This window comes from Gobius niger, assembly GCF_951799975.1.
Source record: "Gobius niger genome assembly, chromosome: 1".
NCBI classification, from domain to species: domain Eukaryota; kingdom Metazoa; phylum Chordata; class Actinopteri; order Gobiiformes; family Gobiidae; genus Gobius; species Gobius niger.
Window position 1 is genome coordinate 20,826,104 of NC_136852.1, and position 22,878 is coordinate 20,848,981.

A 22,878-nucleotide genomic window follows, 5' to 3' on the forward strand; every position below is an offset into this window, starting at 1 on the left:
TGTATTAAATTAAAATTAGCATCCCACTTGGAGTTAGTTTATTTAGTTTGAGGTATGTATAAGCTATTAAACATCACTGACCTTCTGCTTGACGATATTGCGTAATAGTAACTCATCCATATTTATATCCATACATTTATCTCTATCTATCTATTATAACATCTGTCTAGCAAGAAGCGAGATATTCTGATAGTGTGCAATTAAGACCCTTTGATATATTTGTCAGAGAAGATACTGCAGGGCTGTAAAGCTAGCTGAAAGGGCTTTGAGCCTTACTTCTTCAAACACATTTATCTGCTCATGTTTGTAGAGCTGCTTGTGTTCTCTAAGTGCACGGCTTTCAGTATTATTTAAATGCATTCTCTATCTAAAGTGGCTGTAGTTTACATAAGAGGACCTTGATGTATTTGGTACAGTAATATGCGTGACATAAGCCAATAACGATTATAGTGACAGTAAACACATTTCACAGAGGCTAAAGTGGCTCTATTGGTCTTTAGTGTTTCAATTTTAGCCACACGGCTTATTTTCTAATTACTCACGACTGTGGGTCTTTTGTCTGTACTGTGAGAATGAATTGAAAGATTTGTTTTGTGCAATTACTGAATCAAATTTGTGGTAATGGATTCAAATGTTTTTGAAGCGTCTGAAAAGCTTTTTACAGACATCACACACTAGTTTTCTGAGGATCTTTGTACCCCCACCATCTGCTCAATAAAAAGTAAACAGCCAAGTTACAGTAAATTGGAGAAAGGGATTTGTGGTTGTAAAGAACATAACAAAGACAAATGTTTTCCAGTGTTTTTAAAAAGATATTGATGGAGAGGTAGGGATTTTTTTCCGCTTTTTAAAAATTCTTCATTAGTTGGCCCAAATCATGACGTGTACTTACAGCCTGGCTCAGATGCCCTTCACCCACCCAGTCTGTACCTTGTGCCGCCACCCTTGAGCCCACACATGTAGTTGCTGTAGGCCATGATGTACCCCTGACGCAGAGGCATAAATCAGCCTTTACATTGAGGCCAGGTGACCTCGGTGTGAGTGGAAACTACTCACACACCATCCACACGGACAGAGCTGAAGTGGGTCCCGTTTCTCCCGTGTACAGAGCCAGAGCCAGTCACGGGAGACCTGGAGTCAGCCGTAGCCGTGCAGCTTAACCCCTGGGTGGAATACGAGTTCAGGGTTGTTGCCAGCAACGCCATTGGGACCGGAGACCCCAGCGCACCCTCCAGAGCTGTGCGGACGAAAGAAGCAGGTAATCACCACAGGCTTTACTTATTGTTATTCATTAGATTCGGACCAGACTTGTTCACGACAGATATAATTGTGTCGCTTACAATTTACAACATAATGGGAACCTGTTTGTATTTGAGCGATAAAAAATTGCAATAGTAAAATGAAGATGTGTAATGAGATAAGCCACCAGTGTAGATCAAGTCCTGGGAGAAATTCATAGATTAAGACTATTTATGGTGAGCAAAGACTGACTGAGACAGTGTGCCTCACTGGCTGCTCATTCCTCATTGACAAAATGAAATAATTACAAAGGTCAGTGGTCATTTGGATGTGGCTTATTTAATCTGTACTATCGTCTCAGCATGATTAATAGACTAATTACTGTAACCACATGCTGATGGGGTGATCTATCTTTCAAGACACACTCAGTAATGTGCAAGATACAACTTTGAGATTCCCCAACAAGCTGTATTAATATTGCGTAATTTAGGGTGAAATCGGTCCAATGTTGTCACTTACAACAGTTAACAACGATCACAAGTTTTTCAGCCCATGTTTGAAAGAAGAAAAGTTTGGTGTCTTAAAGTCAGTGATGCATTGTTGACCTTTGTATTTCACACAGTCCCATCAGTGGCACCGGCCAATGTGAGTGGAGGGAACGGCCGCCGGCATGAGCTTGTCATCTCCTGGGAGGTAAGGCACGCACCGTCAATCTGACTTCACAAAGGTCACAACAACAGGTTTTTTGACACTTTTAATGTTGGACTTTGAAAGTGGGTTCGTGGTTTACAGCGCTGATATAGGCGCATACATAAATGAGAATTTCTGAGTGTAAAATAATAACGTCAGCGCGTCTTTGAGCCCTCTCTTACGGAAATTGGAACTGCCAGTGTGGACTAAACGATCTTGACTGCTTCTCTTTTAAACGTTCGCACTCCTTTGTTCAAACACAATGCCCACTCGTTCAAACGTAAAACTTGTTCAAAAGTGTTGCAAAGCTTGGTGATATGTACGTCCACTGTATCCAGTATTATGTAAAAGACGTGTGGCCTTGCATGCACATATCCCCCTTGCCTCGTCTCAACAGATTTGAACGAGTTGGCATTATGCTCAAAGGAGAAAGTGAGAGTGTTTGAAAAGATAAGAGATAAGATAAGATAAACCTTTATTCATCTCACAAAGGAGAAATTCACTTGTTACAGTCGGCGTTACTTCACAGTCTTATTGTACAGTCTGACAGCAGTGGGGATGAAGGCTTTGCGGTAGCGCTCCGTCCTGCACTGAGGGTGTCTCAGTCTGCCACTGAGAGAGCTGCACAGCTCTTCTACAGTCCCGTGCAGTGGGTGGGAGGTGTTGTCCATGATGGAGGTGAGCTTGGCTAACACCCTCCTGTCCCTCACCTCCTCCACAGAGTCCAGGGTGCAGCCCAGGACGGAGCTGGCCCTCCTGACCAGCTTGTTCAGTCTGTTCTTGTCCCGCTCTGTGCTGCCCGGGGCCCAGCACATTGCAGCGTAGTGGAGAGCAGAGGCCACCACAGAGTCATAAAAAGTCCTGAGCAGAGGCCTGCTCACTCCGAACGACCTCAGTCTCCTCAGAAGGTGAAGGCGACTTTGGCCCTTCTTGTACAGGGCGTTGGTGTTGTGGGACCAGTCCAGTTTATTGTTGAGGTGAACACCCAGGTACTTGAAACTGTCCACCTCCTCAATGTCCTCCCCCTGGATGTTCAGCGGTGTGTACGGCAGTGGCTTCCTCGTGAAGTCGATCACCATCTCCTTCGTCTTACTGATGTTCAAGCACAGGTGGTTGCGCTCACACCAGTCCACAAAGTCTATGATGACTGACCGGTACTCCAGGTCGTTCCCCTTAGACACACAGCCCACGATGGCGGAGTCGTCGGAGAACTTCTGGAGATGACAACTGTCCGTGTTGTATGTGAAGTCCGATGTATAGATGGTGAAGAGAAACGGTGAGAGGACGGTGCCCTGAGGGGCCCCGGTGCTGCAGACGACCACCTCAGACTCACAGCTGCGCAGCCGCACATACTGTGGTCGGTCCGTGAGGTAGTCGATGGTCCATGCGGTGAGATGTTCATCCACTCCCGCGTCCTCCAGCTTCCCCCGCAGCAGCGCCGGCCTGATGGTGTTGAAGGCACTGGAGAAGTCAAAGAACATGACCCTCACAGCGTTCCCGGCGTGCTCCAGGTGCGTGAGCGCCCGCTCCGACAGGTAGATGACAGCGTCCTCCACTCCGATGTTGGGTCTGTAAGCAAACTGCAGCGGGTCAAGGGTGGGGCTTACCACAGAGCGGAGGTGGGTGAGGATGAGCCGCTCCATCGTCTTCATCAGGTGGGAGGTCAGGGCGACTGGTCTGTAGTGGGCCGGTTCCCTGGCGTGCGCTGTTTTAGGAACTGGAATCAGACAGGAGGTCTTCCACAGGACGGGGACCTTCTCCAGGCTGAGGCTCAGGTTGTAGATGTGGCAGAGGACCTCGGAGAGCTGGTCTGCGCAGGTCCTCAGCAGCCTGGGACTGATGCCATCTGGTCCTGCAGCTTTCCCCCGCTTCAGTCGCCTCAGCTCCCTCCTCACCTGGTCCGGTGTGATGGAGAGGGGGGAGTGAGGGGGGGACCGGTGTGGGGGTGGACTGCCGGGGGTGGGGCAGGTGCTAGAGGAAGTCCGTATGATGGGGGCTGGAGACGTGGGTGCAGGGGGGCTGGAGGCAGGTGAAGGTGGTCGGGGGAGGGGGGCAGTGTCCACTGTGCTGGAGACGCGTGAAGAGGAGGGAGTGGGGGGAGAATCAAACCGGTTGAAATGTTGGTTGAATTCATCCGCCCCGCGCTGGTCTCCATCAGCTGTCCCTCTGGCACTCTGTCCAAAACCGGAGATGTTCTTCAGTCCCCTCCACACGTCCCGTGCGTTGCCCTGCGCCAGCTTCTGCTCCAGCTTCTCGCCATAGTCCTTCTTGGCCTTCCTGATCCTCCACTGGAGTTCGTGTTGGACTCTCCTCTGCTCCTCTCTGTCCCCTGAGTTGAAAGCCCTTTTCTTTTGGTTCAGGAGGGCTTTAAGTTCAGGGGTCACCCAGGGGTGGTTGTTGGAGAAACACCGTACCTTCCGGGTTGGTACAGTGTTTTCCACACAGAAGTTGATGTAGTCTGTGATGCAGTGGGTCAGGCTGTCGATGTCATCTCCATGAGAGCTGCAGATCATGTTCCAGTCTGTGGTCTGGAAACAGTCCCTAAGTCTCTCTTCAGCCTCTTCACTCCACACTTTCACAGACCTCTTCTGTGCTGGCTCTCTTCGCACCTTGGGTGTGTAATCCGGCCGCAGTAGGACGAGATTGTGGTCTGAGCGTCCGAGCGGGGGGAGGGGGGCAGAGGTGTAAGCGCCCTTCACGTTAGCATACAGAAGGTCCAGGGTCTTATTGTTCCTTGTGTGGCACTTAACATACTGCGTGAGTGTGGGGATAGTGGCGGAAAGAGAGGCGTGATTAAAGTCACCGGTGATGAGCAGCAGGGCGCGGGGGTGACGCATCTGGGTCTGGGTCACGGTACTGTGGATGCGCTCACAGGCTGCGGCGGCGTCGGCCGAGGGGGGGATATACAAGCACAACACCACCATGTGTGAAAACTCCCTCGGTAGATACCTAGGCCTCATGCTGACGACGATCATCTCCAGGTCCCGGGTGCATATCTGTTCTTTCACGTGCACGTGTCCGGGGTGGCACCATCTCTCATTCACAAACACAGCCACTCCCCCGCCTTTCTTCTTCCCGCTCCCCTCCACACACCGGTCTGCGCGCGCGAGTTTAAATCCGTCCAGGGAAACCACAGAGTCCGGTATATTCCCGTTCAGCCACGTCTCCGTAAAGCACATCAGTCCGCACTCCCGATAAGCCCTCTGATGTCGGGTCAGTGCGGCCAGCTCCTCGGTCTTGTTCACGATGGAGCGCACATTACCCAGGATGACGGAGGGTAGCCATCTTCTCCTCTTGCGTCCACCTCTGCAGCCTCTGCGTTTTCTGCGTATCTCGGCGGGGATCACCGGCCTCTCCACATGCATGAGAGGTGAGTCCTTGAGTCCGAGAAGCTGCTCCCGTGAATAAACAAGAGGACTGTGTGTGTCACCGTGGCAACGAGAACAACAAAAAGATGCAGATCCCAAAAATGCTGAAGACATTGCAAATAAAAGGGAAAGTGCAACAAAAAAACAGCTTCCCCTGTGCACAAATGCACAATGTCTAGTCTACTTGATGAAATTTAAAAAAAAAAAAAAAAAAAAAAAAACACGTCTATAAATAAAGATAAAAGCAAAAAGTGTAAGAGAGGTAACAGAGCCAACGCAACTAGCTGCCAGTTAGGGCCGGCGCCATAGCAACAAGCTCAGTCAAGACTGTTCATTCCGCACTGACCGCTCCACGTTTGCGCAGTCTCTGGCTTTTATAAAGTGCACAGTGACTGTTTAGTTCTACAAAGGCAAATATCAAAAAGAGTAACACATGGTTAATTGAATAGTGTGTATCAATAAACAGATTCATATATATAGAAGATGAAGTTGCAGGAGTAAACAGAATTTATTAAAGTATTGTAGATTAGTCAATGTTGTAATCACTGTTTTACTATTACTATTTGCATCCCCCTATATGTTCCAGCCATGTCCTAATGTGTAGAATGAGACCAGACCTGTTCACCACAGCTGCCTCTAAAATCCTGCACTGTCACTCAAAACGTTGTAACTTTGGGTCCGAAGTGCCGTCACGCACAAGCTTAATATAGAAGCTGCAGTTACACGTAAGACCCGAGGTGGCAGTAGTGAGTATAAAATGACCAACTTGGATCTTTTCTCTTTAAAATATGCAATATGCTAATTTAATGGTGGGTATATATTTTGCATGCTAACGAGATGCCACTTTATCATTCAAAAGCAGAAATTCACACTAGTGTGTGTTATGCAGATTGTACACAGAAGCATCAAAAAGCCAAGGTATTTAGTTGACTCTTTAACTGTGTACTCAATAAAATCCTGCATTGGCGTCACATACTTCATAATACAAAGGTAATCAGAATTCACCTCTGAAGCGTACTGGAGAGGAAGTAAATATTTGCTGCACTGCATCATTTCAAATAAGTCAGAGCACCTCCACAAGGATTTCAGAAAACGCTCCTCATGTATTCATTTATTTCAATACTGTCCTGCGTGCTTAATCTCATGTGGAATTTCTGCAAGATGTTGAGTTTAACAGAGTGTCTCTCCCCGCTCTTCGGCCCCTTTCACCTGGTACTGTCCTGTCCAAAAAAACATGCAAAATCAAGCTCGCAATCTGACACTTTCTTATTACCCTTGAGTTCAACTGTCTTTGTGTCGAATCCTCAGTATATAGGTTCATTATCTATCTTGTAGAAGTGTCATTTATTAAGAAAACTCCTCTTGATGCTTGAGATTTCTTGTCACCCGTTATTAAGGGGGATAAAGCGTAGATGATTGGTAGCTAAAGTCACTAGAGGTTATCTTAATAGCTGGTGTTTTGCTTCACTGGATCGAGGCGTGTTTTTTAGTTGTCATCCTATTCCCTAAGCCAGCAAGAAATGTATTTTGTGGCGCTCAAGTGGGTTCTGAAAGAATCTTAATGGGGGAAAGGGCCACATAAGGTTCCTTTCATTATATCTGTTTTGTTGTCTGGCCGCGGATGCCACTATTGAGTCTGACAAGCTCCCTGTATATATATTTGTGCCTCTCATGTAATAATTATGGTCTTTATGAAGCGTGCACCCTCGGAGCTCACAGCAGGAGACAGTCGGCGTCAAATACTGTGTAATGTGTGTTAGGACAGAACAGCAGGGGAGCGTTGATATTAATGCTTTGTTCATATCCTTTGAACCCTTGTGGAGACTTGAAGTATTTGTGGTCTGCTTTGCCATGCCATACACTTGTGTACACATTCTGCATCAGCACAAAAAAAAAAACACTCAAAATCAGTCTAGACATTTATTAATAGCACTGGCTAGTCGCTCATTGTTAGTTTGTGCTCTATGCGTGATTTTAAAATATTCATGATGTATTAATAAAGTGTTAGGTGTCATGGACGGGTTGTAGTCAGTAGGTAACCATCACGCACATGAAACGACTCAAAATGAATATAATAGTTCAGGCTCAGAAGGCATTCATAAATCAACGTAGCACCAGCAGACACCGACTGGGTTAAACCACCCAGGTGTGAGATGCAGCGCTGACCTGGGAAGCGCTGACCCTTGTGATAAGCACAGCATTAGAGACGCACGTTATAAGCAGTGGGATGACGCAGGGGTGGAGGTCGCTGTCTTGCTTGCTCTGCTGCACTTGAGGAGATGGTGTTTGGATTTTTAGAGGCTCAGGTGAGGACCATTGTGAGGACAGTGTGACCCTGGTGCACTGGAGAGAAGCGTCTCAGACCCATCTGGCACATGGAGCGTCCGTGTATTGTGTAAAGCAATCGAGAGTGAATTGAGCTGCTTCAGTTCAAAGAGATAGAATCATTTCCTTCAAAACAAAGGTTGAATTACTACAAATAAACGACTAGTCTGACACAAGACAAATGGTAGAACACATCCCGGAGGAAATTAAAGTGGTAACAGCAATGCGTTCTTTTTTAAATGACTCTTTTTATTGTTGAAGTGCTTGGATTTGAAATGATACTATAGCAAAAAGCAAAATACAAAGTTTGGAAAATCAAGATCATGAAACTGAATTGAGACCAGAGCAGATCAGGACAAGATTACAGCTAGTAACATATTAAACAGTTCTTTCTTATTCTGTTGCAAATTTGTTTAACTTTTCAAGGTAAGGGTCAAGGATTTAGATGGCACAACTTGGGCACAGAAATAAAGTGTAAAGATGTAGCCAGATGAAAGCAAGCCAGGCTTGTACTGCACAGAACAGCATTGGTCAGGGGAGTGATTGAGATGTACTGAATATTAAATGCAGTCCCACTAGAGTGACTTAGCGATGGTGGTTCACCTTGAAGTTCAGAGTGTTAACAGTGAATCAGAAGGGAGTCGGTTCAGTCCAAGTGAAGATGTTATTATAGGAATTGTTAGACAGCTTGGCACTGGGCCAGACTCAGGCCACAGCCTGCACTGTGTCACATACATAAAAGTGAGAATTTGTAATTGAGATGAGGGTATATTAACAGGGGAACAGTGAACAGATGTGCTGCGCACTGACGGTTATTCTTGTAGTTATTAAGTATGGAAGCCCAACTGCCACTGGGAGGATAACCTTCATATGAGCGGAAGAGCACCTCAGTGGTGCATTATGGGAGATAATGTCCACTCCAGATGGGCTGTGTTTGGTGGTAAACTATTCCCTATTTATAACCCAGGAGTGCCATTAGCACAGCTAATATTACACACTCACAACATCCTTATAGGACACTATGCTGGTTCAATGGCCCAATACAAGTGCACCAAAAAAATAATTGGAGTCTGGTTAGCCATGAAACCTTTGGCATGACACTTTCTGTAAGAATCATTAATGTCAATGCAAAAACACATTAGATTAGGGTTTTCTCTATCTATCCTATAGATTATACTAATAATTCTACATATGTACAATTTAGATAACTGTGTATTTCCGGAAAAAGAAAAAAAAAACTCATTGCACAGTTTTACGCTATAAGGGGACATTGATAAAGTGTCTTTGCCATTCAGTATTGACTCTTATTTTTCTTACTCTTAAAATGTGTTTGGAAACATTTGAGGACTCCCGACAGTGATCAATGACGATGGATATTAGAGTAGATGGAGCAGGAATGTTAGCCTTTTTTGGCAGCAGTGTGCGTGCACGCTCAGTTCTAGCTGCTCTGCCTCTCCAATCATCTGTGGCGAGTTGTCAGCGGTCCGGACGGCCATAGTAGGCAGGGTTATTAAGCAGGATGAATGACTAAACACTCTCAGCAGCTTCATTCAGCCGTCTCATTATAGTCGATGGAGAGAGACAGCTTCTTCTCCTGGAGCCACTGGGAGGACCATTAGTAATGCCCCCACAGTCAGCCAGCCGTACTGAGAGCCCAGCAGGCCTTCGCTTTCACCCACAAGACGTAGCTCACTTTATAGACTTAATACACACTCTCACGCCACCATTTAAATTCCCATAGCCATAAATGTTTTCAGACTTAACTAGCCAATTTGTTATTGGTGTTTGAGGAAGACTCTGTATTCATTGGCCTCTCGTTTTGAGCTTAAACACGACATGGACTTGGCATTTAGACTATCACTGATTCAGTGTGTCTTTGGCTGATGGAAGGAAGTCTTAGTTCAAAGAGTTGACCTGTAGAGAAATTATGCTTTGCCCCAGGATCAAGCTCACGACCTCAATCTAATGTATTATAAGATAAGATAAGATAAGATAAGATGGTGCTTTATTGATCTCACAGATGGAGAAATTGCATTCGATGAGAGAGCATCCGGCAGCAGCACCCATTCAGTGCGCACCACTCTTTTTTTTTCTTTGGTGAAAGATCGTTGTGTCGCAGCCGCCATCTTCACTGTTTTGGTCACAGGAGGAGCACTGGTTGATGGGAAATCCGTAGACGATGACCACGGCGGTGGAGCTCTTGCGCTTGGCCACACAGGTGTAGTTGGCCGTGTCGGACAGACGCGCCTGCTTGATGATCAGGTTGTGGTCCACGATGATGTAGAAGTTCCTGTCCTCGGCCGGGTCGATGATCTCGTTGTCCTTCAGCCACTCCACCCGCATGACCTTGGAGGATGGAGAAACTGTAGCTTCAACTAATATTACTTATTATTACTATTAATAATAATAATAATTATTATTATTATAATAATAATAATAATAATAATAATAATAATAATAATAACATTAAAGCCGCGCGCGGCGATAAAGGCCCTCGCCCTTGGCGCACTCCCCGCTCGCTCTCGTCCCTTGCGACCACTCTTCATCACACTAGGTCCTTGCGAGCCCCATGATTGAATTCGCTCATTTTGACGCGAAAATCCCTATTAAGTTGCATTACAGTTTATTATATGCGAAAGTCCCTTGAAGTTGCATTACAGTGCATTATATGCGAAAGTCCCTTTAAGTTGCATTACAGTGCATTTTATGCGAAAGTCCTTTTAAGTTGCATAAAAAAATCTCTGACAGACTTCACTGTATCATAATCCTATTAAAATGCCGGCAAGAAAAGAGAAAGCATTAGAAAAGTGTCAAAGCCATATATGAACCAGCAACCTCCTACACCAAAGACAAGCACACTATCACTGAGCTGTAGCTCCATAGTACTTTGATCCTGATGTGCGCTACTTTTGTCTAAGTTATCGAGCAGAAGTTAGTTCCCAGCACACCACTGGAGGAGAGAGGTAGCTTCATTTCCTCGATTGTTTTCGACATTTTCCCTAGTGTTGCCTCAATTGTTTTCCTACGATCCCCCCCATTTCTAGCTCTTTAGTGACGCATATGAAAGCGTTTTTCATGAAAGTGGGACCGTAGGTGCGGTTAAAAAAAAAAAAAAAAAGAGGAAAGGTCAAAATTGACCCAGCTCATGGTTGGAAACCCAATGCACAAGCAATAACGCTACACAGGCACAGCAAATCTTATGAAACGTGCTGTACTCATGTGACAATGTGCGCAGTGGCCCATGTAAAAGGTGAAAGCAATAGAAAAGTGTCAAGGCTGTGTTTGGACTAGCAACCTCCTTCACTTGAAACATGGGCCTGATGACTGCTTGGCTTATTTTAATTCCCAGGCTGCAATTTTGTACCAGCAACACACTGGAGGAGAGGTTTTTTCTGTGGGGGACCATAGGCAATGATTCTTGTTCTTCCCAGAAAGTGCTGAGTCCAAAAGAATTTTTTTTTTAAAAAGAGTCAAGGTTGGGATTTGATCCAGCGACCTCCTGTACACTAACCCAGCTCTCTACCAATGGAGCTACTTTAGCTGAGAAAAAACCGCGGATGTGAAATAAATGTCATGAGAGACTCCGCACTTGGGTGTTTGCAGGAAACGGATTAACAGTTTAGAAAATAATATATTGTATCATTTTTTTGGCTGCCCAAAGAATCGTTGAGAGGGGGTTTCAGCCCTGCAGCACCCTCGATATTGAAGCAATTATTTGGTAAGACCCATATAGTATGAGGAACACACAGAGAGACGGACAGGAAACAGTCGAATTGAACTTCCTGTGATTGTACAGTTGAGAAAAACGTGAATTTGGAGGCAAAAACGTCCAAATTAAAGCTGATGTCTGTGACAGAGGGGTAGTATAAGTATATACAAGTCCAAAAGTGTAGTTTTTGTGAAAAAAGGGGGAAATTTGGAAAACAGGCGAATTTCAGGAGAAACCTCTGACAGAAGCCAGCCTGCTGCCAGGCTAAGACCTCTGGCGATTTTCACGGAGGATGGGCGGGCCACTTACAAGCCACTTAAAAGACATTTAAAGGACTTTTTGGCGATAGCGGCTGCGTGTGCACACCATTAGGTCCAGGTGGGGAATGTGCACGCGCGCCGGATTGGGTCCGTTCCAATCCGGCCAAGTCTGTGAAAGATATGAGGCTTTGAAATTAGCTGAAAATGGCCTCTCAGTTGCGGCCTTGCCATGACCACGCCCAATAGTGTAAAAAAAATGTAGTTGATAATTTTGAAAGCCACATGGGTTTGGGACATGTTGGCCAAAATTGGAGGCTTTCCATTGAAAACTCGGGGATCAGGAGCCAGAAGTTCAAGAGGTACTATTTTGAGGTTTTGAGGTTCGGGCCAAGATGGCCGACTTCCTGTAGCATTTAGGGTGGGGTCATAATATCATTTTTGACATGTCCTGACGTGGTCTATGTCCCTGGCCAATGTCACTTTTGTACGATGATTTTTTTTTCGACCTCTCCTCCATTGGGTCAATGTAAACTGCCTGTTTGAGGGGGCGCCACAGAGCCATCTTTTATTATTCTCTCTCGCGAACCCCACCCAAAATTAGAGCTTGCGGAGCACTACGTTTTGACCCCTGTTACTTGCGAATCGGTTGACGTTTGCTACGTGAAATCTTGCGTTTTCGTCCCCCGTTAACGGTTTTAATTAGTCCCTCGCGGGACACTGCGTGTCCGTTGCTCGGGCCTAATAATAATGGAAACGATTTTTCGGCCATTATTTTTCTCCCACAAAGACATTACTCAGAGTGACGTGGCTTTGATATGTTGTTCCCCATCACAGACAAGGTCTGTATGATTTTTTCCACACCTCCATACCATCCGTTTTTTTTTATACAAATTTTTAAAGACAAAACCTTTGAGGGGGCGCCAGTGAGTCATTTTTGGCGATAGCGGCTGCGTGTGCACAGCATTAGGTCCAGGTGTGGAATGTGCACGTGCGCCGGATTGGGTCCGTTCCAATCCGGCCAAGTCTGTGAAAGATATGAGGCTTTGAAATTTGCTAAAAATGGCCTCTCAGTTGCGGCCTCGTCATGACCACGCCCAATAATTTAAAAAAAATTGAAATGATGATTTAGAAAGCCACATGGGTTTGGGACATGTTGGCCAAAATTGGAGGCTTTGCATTGAAAACTCGGGGATCAGGGGCCAGAAGTTCAAGAGGTACGATTTTGAAGGTTTGAGGTTCGGGCCAAGATGGCCGACTTCCTGTAGCATTTAGGGCGGGGTCATAATATCATTTTTGACATGTCCTGACGTGGTCTATGTCCCTGGCCAATGTCACGTTTGTACGATGATTTTTTTTGCGACCGCTCCTCCATTGGGTCAATGTAAACCGCCTGTTTGAGGGGGCGCCACAGAGTCAACTTTTATTATTTTCTCTCGCGAACCCCACCCAAAATTAGAGCTTGCGGAGCACTACGTTTTGACCCCTGTTACTTGCGAATCGGTTCACGTTTGCTACGTGAATTCTTGCGTTTTCGTCCCCCGTTATCGATTTTAATTAGTCCCTCGCGGGACACTGCGTGTCCGTTGCTCGGGCCTAATTATACAGAAAATTAAGCGAGATAGAGGCATGTTGTAATAGACTTTTTTGATCAGTGCGACGTGCCGAATCAGGATATCACCTTTGTTTTCACTTTCGTGCAAGTGTAATTTTGAAGGTATAGGTAGGGGGCGCTATTTTTGGGAAAATTGTACAATTATCAAGGGTAATCAGTACGATCCATAGAGGGGCTTATGTGATCCAAATATGAGTGTGATCTGAATTTGCGTGCCCCTGTGAGTTGTCACCAAAGAGGCGGGGAAAAAGCATGTTTTTTAGCAGAGCGGTAGAGACAAACCGTAACAGATATCCGAACAAAATAGCTCGATTATTGTAGCTCTACGCCTCTAGATTACACTCACCAAGTTGGATGTCATTTGGTCCAAAACCCTTCGAGTGACTTGACAAAATATCAGGTGAAGAAATTCAGGTTACAATTTTCAATCCAATATGGCCGACTTCCTGTTTGTCAGAGGGCGGAGTTATAATGATGTTTTAAGTTTGTCTTGATGTGCTCTATCACTGTACTCAAAGACAAATGTTTAGGCCAAAAAATGCATGCTTCCAAATGAATGGGGGGCATGCATGTGGGGGCGCCACTGAGGCATTGTTCAAAGTGTTGTCTTGCGAATATCAAAATAGTTAATTTTACACCAACCTTGAACTGTTGGTCAAATAAAATTGACTTTTCGTTAATGTTCAGGGGGTCAAAATTGAGATCAAAGACGTAATAATAATAATAATAATAATAATAATAATAATAATAATAATAATGGAAACGATTTTTCGGCCATTATTTTTCTCCCACAAAGACATTACTCAGAGTGACGTGGCTTTGATATGTTGTTCCCCATCACAGACAAGGTCTGTATGATTTTTTCCACACCTCCATACCATCCGTTTTTTTTTATACAAATTTTTAAAGACAAAACCTTTGAGGGGGCGCCAGTGAGTCATTTTTGGCGATAGCGGCTGCGTGTGCACAGCATTAGGTCCAGGTGTGGAATGTGCACGTGCGCCGGATTGGGTCCGTTCCAATCCGGCCAAGTCTGTGAAAGATATGAGGCTTTGAAATTTGCTAAAAATGGCCTCTCAGTTGCGGCCTCGTCATGACCACGCCCAATAATTTAAAAAAAATTGAAATGATGATTTAGAAAGCCACATGGGTTTGGGACATGTTGGCCAAAATTGGAGGCTTTGCATTGAAAACTCGGGGATCAGGGGCCAGAAGTTCAAGAGGTACGATTTTGAAGGTTTGAGGTTCGGGCCAAGATGGCCGACTTCCTGTAGCATTTAGGGCGGGGTCATAATATCATTTTTGACATGTCCTGACGTGGTCTATGTCCCTGGCCAATGTCACGTTTGTACGATGATTTTTTTTGCGACCGCTCCTCCATTGGGTCAATGTAAACCGCCTGTTTGAGGGGGCGCCACAGAGTCAACTTTTATTATTTTCTCTCGCGAACCCCACCCAAAATTAGAGCTTGCGGAGCACTACGTTTTGACCCCTGTTACTTGCGAATCGGTTCACGTTTGCTACGTGAATTCTTGCGTTTTCGTCCCCCGTTATCGATTTTAATTAGTCCCTCGCGGGACACTGCGTGTCCGTTGCTCGGGCCTAAATAACAGTCTTAGTAGTCAAATTAATATTTTGTATTTATTCATATTTATAAATTTATTTATTTTAGTTTTAGCTTAAAGTGAATGTGTTTGCCTGAAGCACCTTTGTATCCCTGAGCAAAAACTTCATCCATGGATTCATGGAAAGCGAAATGCACATTATTGACGATACACTCTCAACATTTGGGTATTTTAAAGTATTGGCTATCGTCCGATATCTCCGGAACCGAAAGTGTTGAAAATCGGTCACAAATTTGTACATCTATTTTATAATTTCGGGAGTATAAAAGAGATACAGTTTTTTTTTTTAGAACCTACTTTTTTTTCTTCCAAACAAGCTCCCTTGAAGTATCTACTTAACATGAATGTCCTGAATAAATCAGCCCTATACCACTCATACAGTGCCCCCTGCTGTCACAGTTCAACACTGACACATTAAGAAGCATTTTTAAAAATGTGGCCCCAGAAAAACTGGTCAACCTTATTATATATATTTCTATGATTGAAACCTTTACAACAATGAATGTGTATTGGCTATTTGAGAGATAAAACAATTTACATCAAATTAAATTGCTTAAAATATCAGCCTGTATATCGGCTATCGGTATCAGACCCCAAAAATCCATATCGCTCGGGCCCTAGTACACTCTATAATATTGTAAGACCATTGCTTTAACAATGGACCTTGAATACAGATCACACAGCTTACCTTCACCTCTGTAGCTCATTTGAAAGCATGTTGTTTTACACTTCATCCTCACATGCATGCTACCCTTTAAATCCCCTGAGACACCAGTGTTTTCTGCCATTTTGCTCTTCCTGTATTTAAAAATAAAATGCCTATATTCCTTTAAAGCATTGCCAGCTCAGATAATAACTCTGATCGAGGCTAATTCACTTTTGCTGATCATCCTTGTAATTAGGCAGTGGAGCTGATTAGTCGTTGTTGAAGGGAAAAGGGGAAAAGAAAAAAAAAAAATCAAGTGAACCACATCTGCATTCAAGCCATTTCCCCAGTCGACTAGATGGCTCATTTGGCCAATCCCTACAGGGGAACAATATTACTTTGAAGCTTATGCAAATGAGACATTACGGAGGGAGCCGCGGAGATTCTGCCAAAAACAGGTGTACAGGTGTTTGTCAATTATTAAATGTAGCCAAAGATCTAATCCCCGTTGCTTGTGCTTTAATTAAATCGGAGCTCACTTAATAAATTGGCAACTTATTTGATTACGGACCAGCTGTGGAAGACATCCCCCGTTTTTTTTTTTTTTTCACTTCAGGCTTGAACCTTGGGTAAGCAGCTGGAGCCAGCACGCTACAACCTGTGTCCCCAAAACCAGAACTGTCAGACACGAGAAGATAAATAGCTACGTAACGGGCACAGGAGAATGAGATATGATTTGTTTCCATTACTCAGACTGCCTGCATCTTTATTAACACTGGCAGAGTGTTACAGCAAATGGATAATAAATTGAAATCTGGTTAGATGAGAATACCTTTGAGGGGCAAATTCCTGTCTGGGCTTTCTAGTTGGCGAGAGGGGCTGCTTGAATTTAATAAGCTACTCAGATGTGTATTCTTTTTTTTTTTTTATTCCTTTTTTTTGTTGTGTGGTTTCAGCCCGTCTCTGAGGAGTTCCAGAACGGGGAGGGGTTTGGTTACATTGTGGCGTTTCGGGCCAATGGGAGCAGAGGATGGAAGGAGAAGATGGTGACTTCAGCAGACTCCACTACATATAAATACAGAGATGAGACTTTCCCTCCTCTCACGCCGTTTGAAGTGAAAGTCGGGATCTACAACAACAAGGGAGACGGGCCTTTCAGCAAAGTGGTGGTTATTCACTCTGCTGAGGGAGGTTAGTTCAAACACAGCTACCCCTGCCTTAGACATTTTTCACTTTTTGTCCATTGTGGTGATGCAGTTCTAAAAAAAAAAAGTCAATCTGTTCCAAATCTCTGTGTTTCACAGAACCAAGAGAGGCACCATCAGATGTCAGAGCATACAGTATTTCCTCATCTGAATTGAAGGTTACTTGGAAACCACCCAATCCTGGTCCGGGAAGACCCAGGGGATATGAGGTGCATGACTTTATGTATCATTATAACTATGCAACCTAAAACCTCCACTAAATTCAAACCGCCTTTTTCAGTTACTATACAACATGTAGATATAACATATTATTTGTTCACACAGATATTTTTCAAAACAGTGTGCATGGATTCTTTCTGCAGGTTGTGTGGGAATCCTTAACACCAATGCCGTCTACTTTGAAAAAGCAAGGACATGAGCTTGACTGCAGACTTTACACAAAATCAAACCTTCAAACTACTCGGCAGATTAATTAAACCTTTACAACCTACTTCTATGAAATTTTACCCAATGTGCTATATTTATGAATTAGCTACTCTATTTATGTGGGAAAAAGGCATTGAGATAGAAGTACATTTGGCAAACTGGACTCACATATTCACCCCTGAACTTGTACCTGCAGATCTTCATCTTTGTGAGAGTGATACCTTTCTATTTCCGTAAACGCGCACACTTCATCACTATTTCTTTGTACGACTCTATTGTAGTCCTATCTGAAGGTCTAAGAGTGACATGTATTTTTGTCAGGTGAACTACTGGAAAGACACAGAGCAGGAGGAATCAGGACAAAAACAGCGCACTGCGAGAAATGAGACGTCAATGATGTTGTCTGGACTAGAGAGCAACAGCCTGTACCACATCACTGTTAAAGGCTTCAACAGCATCGGCCAGGGACCTGCCAGTGCCGCTGTCATTGCCCGGACGAGGAAAGCCCGTGAGTGCTCTGCTGACACTAATCATGCATTACTATATCAGGAAGCGGAGGTTACATGTTAAGTTGGCTTTACATCTCCCAAGAAAAGTTGCAGTAATTGACTTAGTTGCCTGCAGGCTCTGTTGACGGAAAGTTTTTCGATGCAGTGATGCTTGTGTTTCTATTCCGCAGCTCCTGCACAGCCTCCCAGTAACCTGATGTGGATTCAGGAGGGAAACAACGTGTCTCTGAGCTGGACTCCTGTGAAAGCCAAAGACAACGAATCTGATGTCATTGGCTACATGGTAAGGAAGTCATGAATACATAACAACAATGAGAAATTGGGGAGTAGTAAGAGATTTCAACACAAATGTACTATTATGCCTAAACTGGTGGTATGCTGACCCAGGTGATGCTGAGACAGGAGGGCAGACCACACAACCAGATCACCAGAACCATCAACCCATCCACCATGTTGTCACTGCCCGAGGGCGGCACTTACATCATCGAGGTGCGCGCTCTGAGTGAAGGGGGCGAAGGCTCACTCAGCTCCCAGGTCCGGCTCGTCACTTCCTCAGGTGAGTCTGCCATGAAATTGTATTGGTTTGTTCAAAATAAAAAGAAATGTGAAGAACTGTCTTGTAAAGATACTTAGTACACGATGACAGTGGAAGCAGTGGTCACTATGGTCAATACTAAAACGATCACATTTGTTGTTTTCATGCCCCCTTATTAAATACAGAATTCAGTATCATCCACCTTTGTCTTTTGCTTCTTGTTGTTGTATTATTTTCCCATTAAAAGATAAAAAAAAGCAATTATTGATAATATACAGCCTTCTTTCTCACCTAAAAGTCTGGCTGGCGCTCGGTTAATAAACATGTTTTTTTTCCAGGATAAACTTAACATCTATCCATAATGTTTTCCTATTCTCTGTCTCTAATTGAGACACTGCAGCAGCTGTGAGAGCCAAGTTTTCTTTGGCTAATACTGTTTTAATTACTTCTCCCACACAAACCTTCCTATTCTTCCACAGACAATTAACTTCCAATCGAAAGATGAACAGAAACGTATGTGTGATGTGACCATAGCTGTCTCGCTCACTTCCCCACCCAATTTTCCCACTGTTGACTTGTTTATGCTGTAGCGCGCTATTTGTTTTTCTTTATGGCTCAAGACTCAAGAAAAAAAAATCACTCTACAATACTTGACAGCATGTACAAAGTATGATGCAGTTTGTTTTGACACTTTTTTGCAATATTCACTTGACTGTGTTCCCCACGTTTTCTTCAATGGACACCTTTTGTTACATTTTGAGCACTGCAATATTTATCCCGCTCAAGTACTTGTTTCAGCGTAAGATTGTTGCATGGCGGAGAGAGTTATTTTGTAATCAATTGAATTGTCGAATAGTTCTACATAAATTCATTGCATAGAAGGAATGCGAGTGATGTCACAGCAGTGCACCAGCAAACACGATGGAGAAATTCACTCATGGCAGCTCGTAAGAAGAACACACAGTGAGATGCACATAATCAGAAAAAGGTGCAAAAACAAGGTAATGTGCAAATAGTTCATGTTAGAGGATAACATTAAATCACTATTTATCATATTGGGTCAAGCTGTAAAGTCGCACTATCCGTGGGTCAAGCTGTAGAGTCATACTATCTCTGTCATAGCCTTGACTGTGGTGCTCAGGCGCCTACTCGCCTGTGTATCAGTATGACACTCTGAGAGGGTGTTTATCCCTCTTCTGTGGAAACATAGACAGACTTGAATGGTAAGACTAGCGCAATGTCTCGAGTTCATGGGTCCGGGTCCGGGGCCTGTACCGATGGTAAATAAACTTCTCCTGTATAAGACATCCAGACTGCTGCCTATTCTTCATCTATCCTCTCAAACACCGTTGTTATTTCTCTAACAGAATAGGATTAAAGTTAGCTTATGTACAATGAATAAAACACTTACAAAGCAAGCAAAAAGATCTATGAATCACATTAGAACAAAATCTAGAAATATCAAAGTTGGCAGTGCAAAGAAATAGATTTTAGATGTTACAGTCACAGTGCAGGTATTGTGATTGATGCAGTAACACTGATTGAACATGGTTTTGCTTCCTGCGGTTGTTGCACATGAATGACTATACTATACAGTGGAAGGAAAAAGTCAGTACACCATTTGGAATTTCATTCATTTCTGCCTAAATAGAATAAAATTTAATAAAATCACAAGAATGAGTAAACAGTGTCTGCTTAAACTACTTAAACATTCACAGGACAGGGAGGAAAAAGCAAGTGAACCCAGGAATCTCACTGAAGTGCAGCAGTTTTGTAAAGAGAAATGGTCCAAGATTCATCCCAATTGTCAGGAAAACAGAAGGTTCAGCCAGCTATTTAATACAAGGGTTCACTTACTTATTCCACGCTGTTGTGAATGGCTCAGATTTTTCTACAAAATGTTGTGCTAAACTTGCGAATTCATTTGTCTATTGATGATAGCGCATTGTTCAAGTCCTGAGGCAAACCCGAACAACTCAACTTTGGGTTAATCAGTCCACAGTATATTTTGCCAGTAGTGCTGTGGAGTATCCAAGTGCTCTTTCGCAAACCAAAGTTGAATAGTTTGGGAGGAACACACAACGTCATGTGTGGAGGAAAAATGGAACTGCACAGCAACATCAAAACCTCAGACATTCACAACAGTGTGGATTAAACAACTAATCCCTTGTATTAGCTGGCTGACCCTTCTTTTGCAGCTGCTTAAACTGCTTTTCTGTAGTTGCCGATTAGACGTTCACAACGATCAGGATGAATCTTGGACCATTCCTCTTCACAAATCTGCTGCAGTTCAGTTAGATTCAGGGAGTGTACTTACTTATTCCACGTTGTCCTGTGAATGTTTACATGTTATGGCCAATAACAATATGATAAAATGTAAATGTTTGGGTGGTATTAGTATTATAAGCTGACACTGTTTATTCATTGTTGTGATTTGAATAAATATCAGACCATATTTTATGACCAATTTAGACAAAAATGTGAGAAATTCCAAACGGTGTTCTTGCTTTTTCCTCCCACTGTATATGGCAACAGAAGCTAAATTGAGGGTGGAGAATGAAAATCATGTATGGGCATATCCTATCCTACTGCAGTACTATTTATATCAAAATGAGTTTGCAATGAGCAAGGGTGTGCTGTGCCGTGTGGCTCCAAGCTCACAGCAATTGTACAGGCTCAATGTTCCAACACTAGAGCAGAGAAATGTTTAGTGTGACTTGTGAACATGTGATAGAGGTGAAATACAGTACAGGGCTCACAGCCAATGTGTGGGACTTGAAAGTCATGAGTATTGGACATGCTCTGACCGAGTTAACTAGCTATTACAATATGGACCATGCGACACTCTCTACAGTCCTCGTCCTTTTCTACTGCTTCTAACCACAAACCACATCAGCTCTAACTACAAAATGTCCACTTGTTGTATTATAATGTTTGTATCTTCACTGACTAGCAGTTGGCAAGATAAGTGAGCTGTTAACGTAACCCGGCATAACGAGAGATTTATGTGTGGCAATGATTCTGGCAGGTTTCTAACTCTATTCATCATTCTTCTTTCAGGTGTTCGAGCCAAGAATCACCAGTGTTCAGTGCATTTCCTAGCCCTGAATTTAAAATGGACTGCTCTCCTGGTCGTTGTTCTGGTGCCTTCAGCGTTGTGAGGCCGCAGTGCCGCCCCCTACCCTCTGAGGGAGCTACTCTCTTGTCGCTCTGACTGCAATCTTTGGCCTTAACCCCAACTCACAGGGCCTGCAGGCGAACCCCAAGGAGCTCCAGCCGGCATCAACTGCAGCTAGATCTCTCTCAATCTGGACATGATTTCCTAACATGGCGGTAGTGTTGTATTGTAGTGAACATTGTGTGGAGAAAAAAAAAAGTCTACTTCAAAATCACATTGTAAGGACCGAATTCCAGATGTCACAAACTGGTTTGGAGCTCGGCTGACTATGGACAGTCCACAGGGATCAGCTGGCCTGTTATGCTTACTAAAATACCCTGAAATACCCCTTGGTATTGCAGCAGAAGCTTGGTAAAGATAAGTGCATTGTTTATTATTCAAACAAACGGAGAGGATTTTTTTACAAAACCAAGAAACTTTTCTCTTTTCAGACTGGATTTTTTTGTACAATGTGTTACCTTTAGAGAGACAAAAAAAAAATGGTGATGTGTGTCAGCTTTGTCAAACACTGTCTTTGGTAGCAGTATCGCAATGCCTGGTAATGATGGTCTGATTATTGGATGTATGGGAAGTCGCAAGTGGAGATAAAACTGTAGTGCCCGAATACATCATTAGACAAAGAGAACTCTGTACGCACTCTGTGTCAGTACAAATAAATGTGACGTATATTTTTATACTCTCTTTTTCTCTTTTATTTCCCTCATCATTCCACAGTGAAGCAGACATCCAAAAAGTTATGATACAATTTCACCGCATTTAAAAGTCACTCATTTTAGTTTTTGCATCTTCAGAGTGTAACCACACCTATCGGTATGCACAGTAGCACTCGCACGATGTGCAAACAATTCATAGGGGCGTCATATTTGGCCTTTGAACCCCAACCCTGCCTCATCAGATGTGAGTTATCATTTCTTTAAAAAAAAAAAAATGAAACATTCCCAGCATTTTAGCACCAATCAAGATAGTAAAGTTGATAAACCTCCCTTTCTCTTGATAAAGCGGAGTTTTGGGCTTTTTCTGTAGTTTGTGTGCTCCACATTGTTTTACTGGATACTTTTGTACATCTTTGCTGTGTTTTTGTGAGGTTCTGTGTGGTTCTGTAAAAATAGTCAAGCTTATGAGCTGAAGACATTTAAGACCTGCATTTCTTCTGCTGAAACACTGAAGAGGTACCAAGAGCCTCCCACAACTGCAGCACAGTGGAGGTGTCGCAAGAGGAGCTACAGGAAACAAAAAAAGGGGAAATGGGGAGGTATCCAGGCAAGACACAGCTAAGCCACACAAGCATTCCAACCTTACTACTACTCTTCGTTCTGTGGAGAAGACGGATTTTATTCGTCTGCTACACTCTTCGTAGAAGATGGTGAAAGACTGTTGTGGAGTGGAGGGAGCTGCGCAGGAGGAAGAAGAAGGAAGAGGTGAAGGAGCTGACCAGTGCAGGACACCATGCTCTGAAACAGGGATAAACCCAGAAAGCGGTGCACCGTTTCAGAGGAGCACTGCCTTCAGTACTCCGGTTTCCCCGACCTCCAAAAACATGCTGGTCAGGTT

The 22,878-nt window shown here is 43.8% G+C and overlaps 1 protein-coding gene across 1 annotated transcript in view; it reads left to right on the forward strand.

Annotated features, from left to right (window-relative positions):
- The window catches only part of cntn5 (contactin 5), an 85,918-nt gene extending 63,915 nt beyond the window's left edge, over window positions 1-22,003 (forward strand). Inside the window, 8 exon segments of the mRNA XM_079553441.1 lie at window positions 1,109-1,258; window positions 1,862-1,932; window positions 16,431-16,665; window positions 16,779-16,888; window positions 17,427-17,613; window positions 17,785-17,897; window positions 18,002-18,170; window positions 21,210-22,003. Of these exon segments, the coding sequence (XP_079409567.1) occupies window positions 1,109-1,258; window positions 1,862-1,932; window positions 16,431-16,665; window positions 16,779-16,888; window positions 17,427-17,613; window positions 17,785-17,897; window positions 18,002-18,170; window positions 21,210-21,310 (1,136 nt within the window). The 3' untranslated portion in view covers window positions 21,311-22,003.
- Window positions 22,004-22,878: the final 875 nt, after the last annotated feature.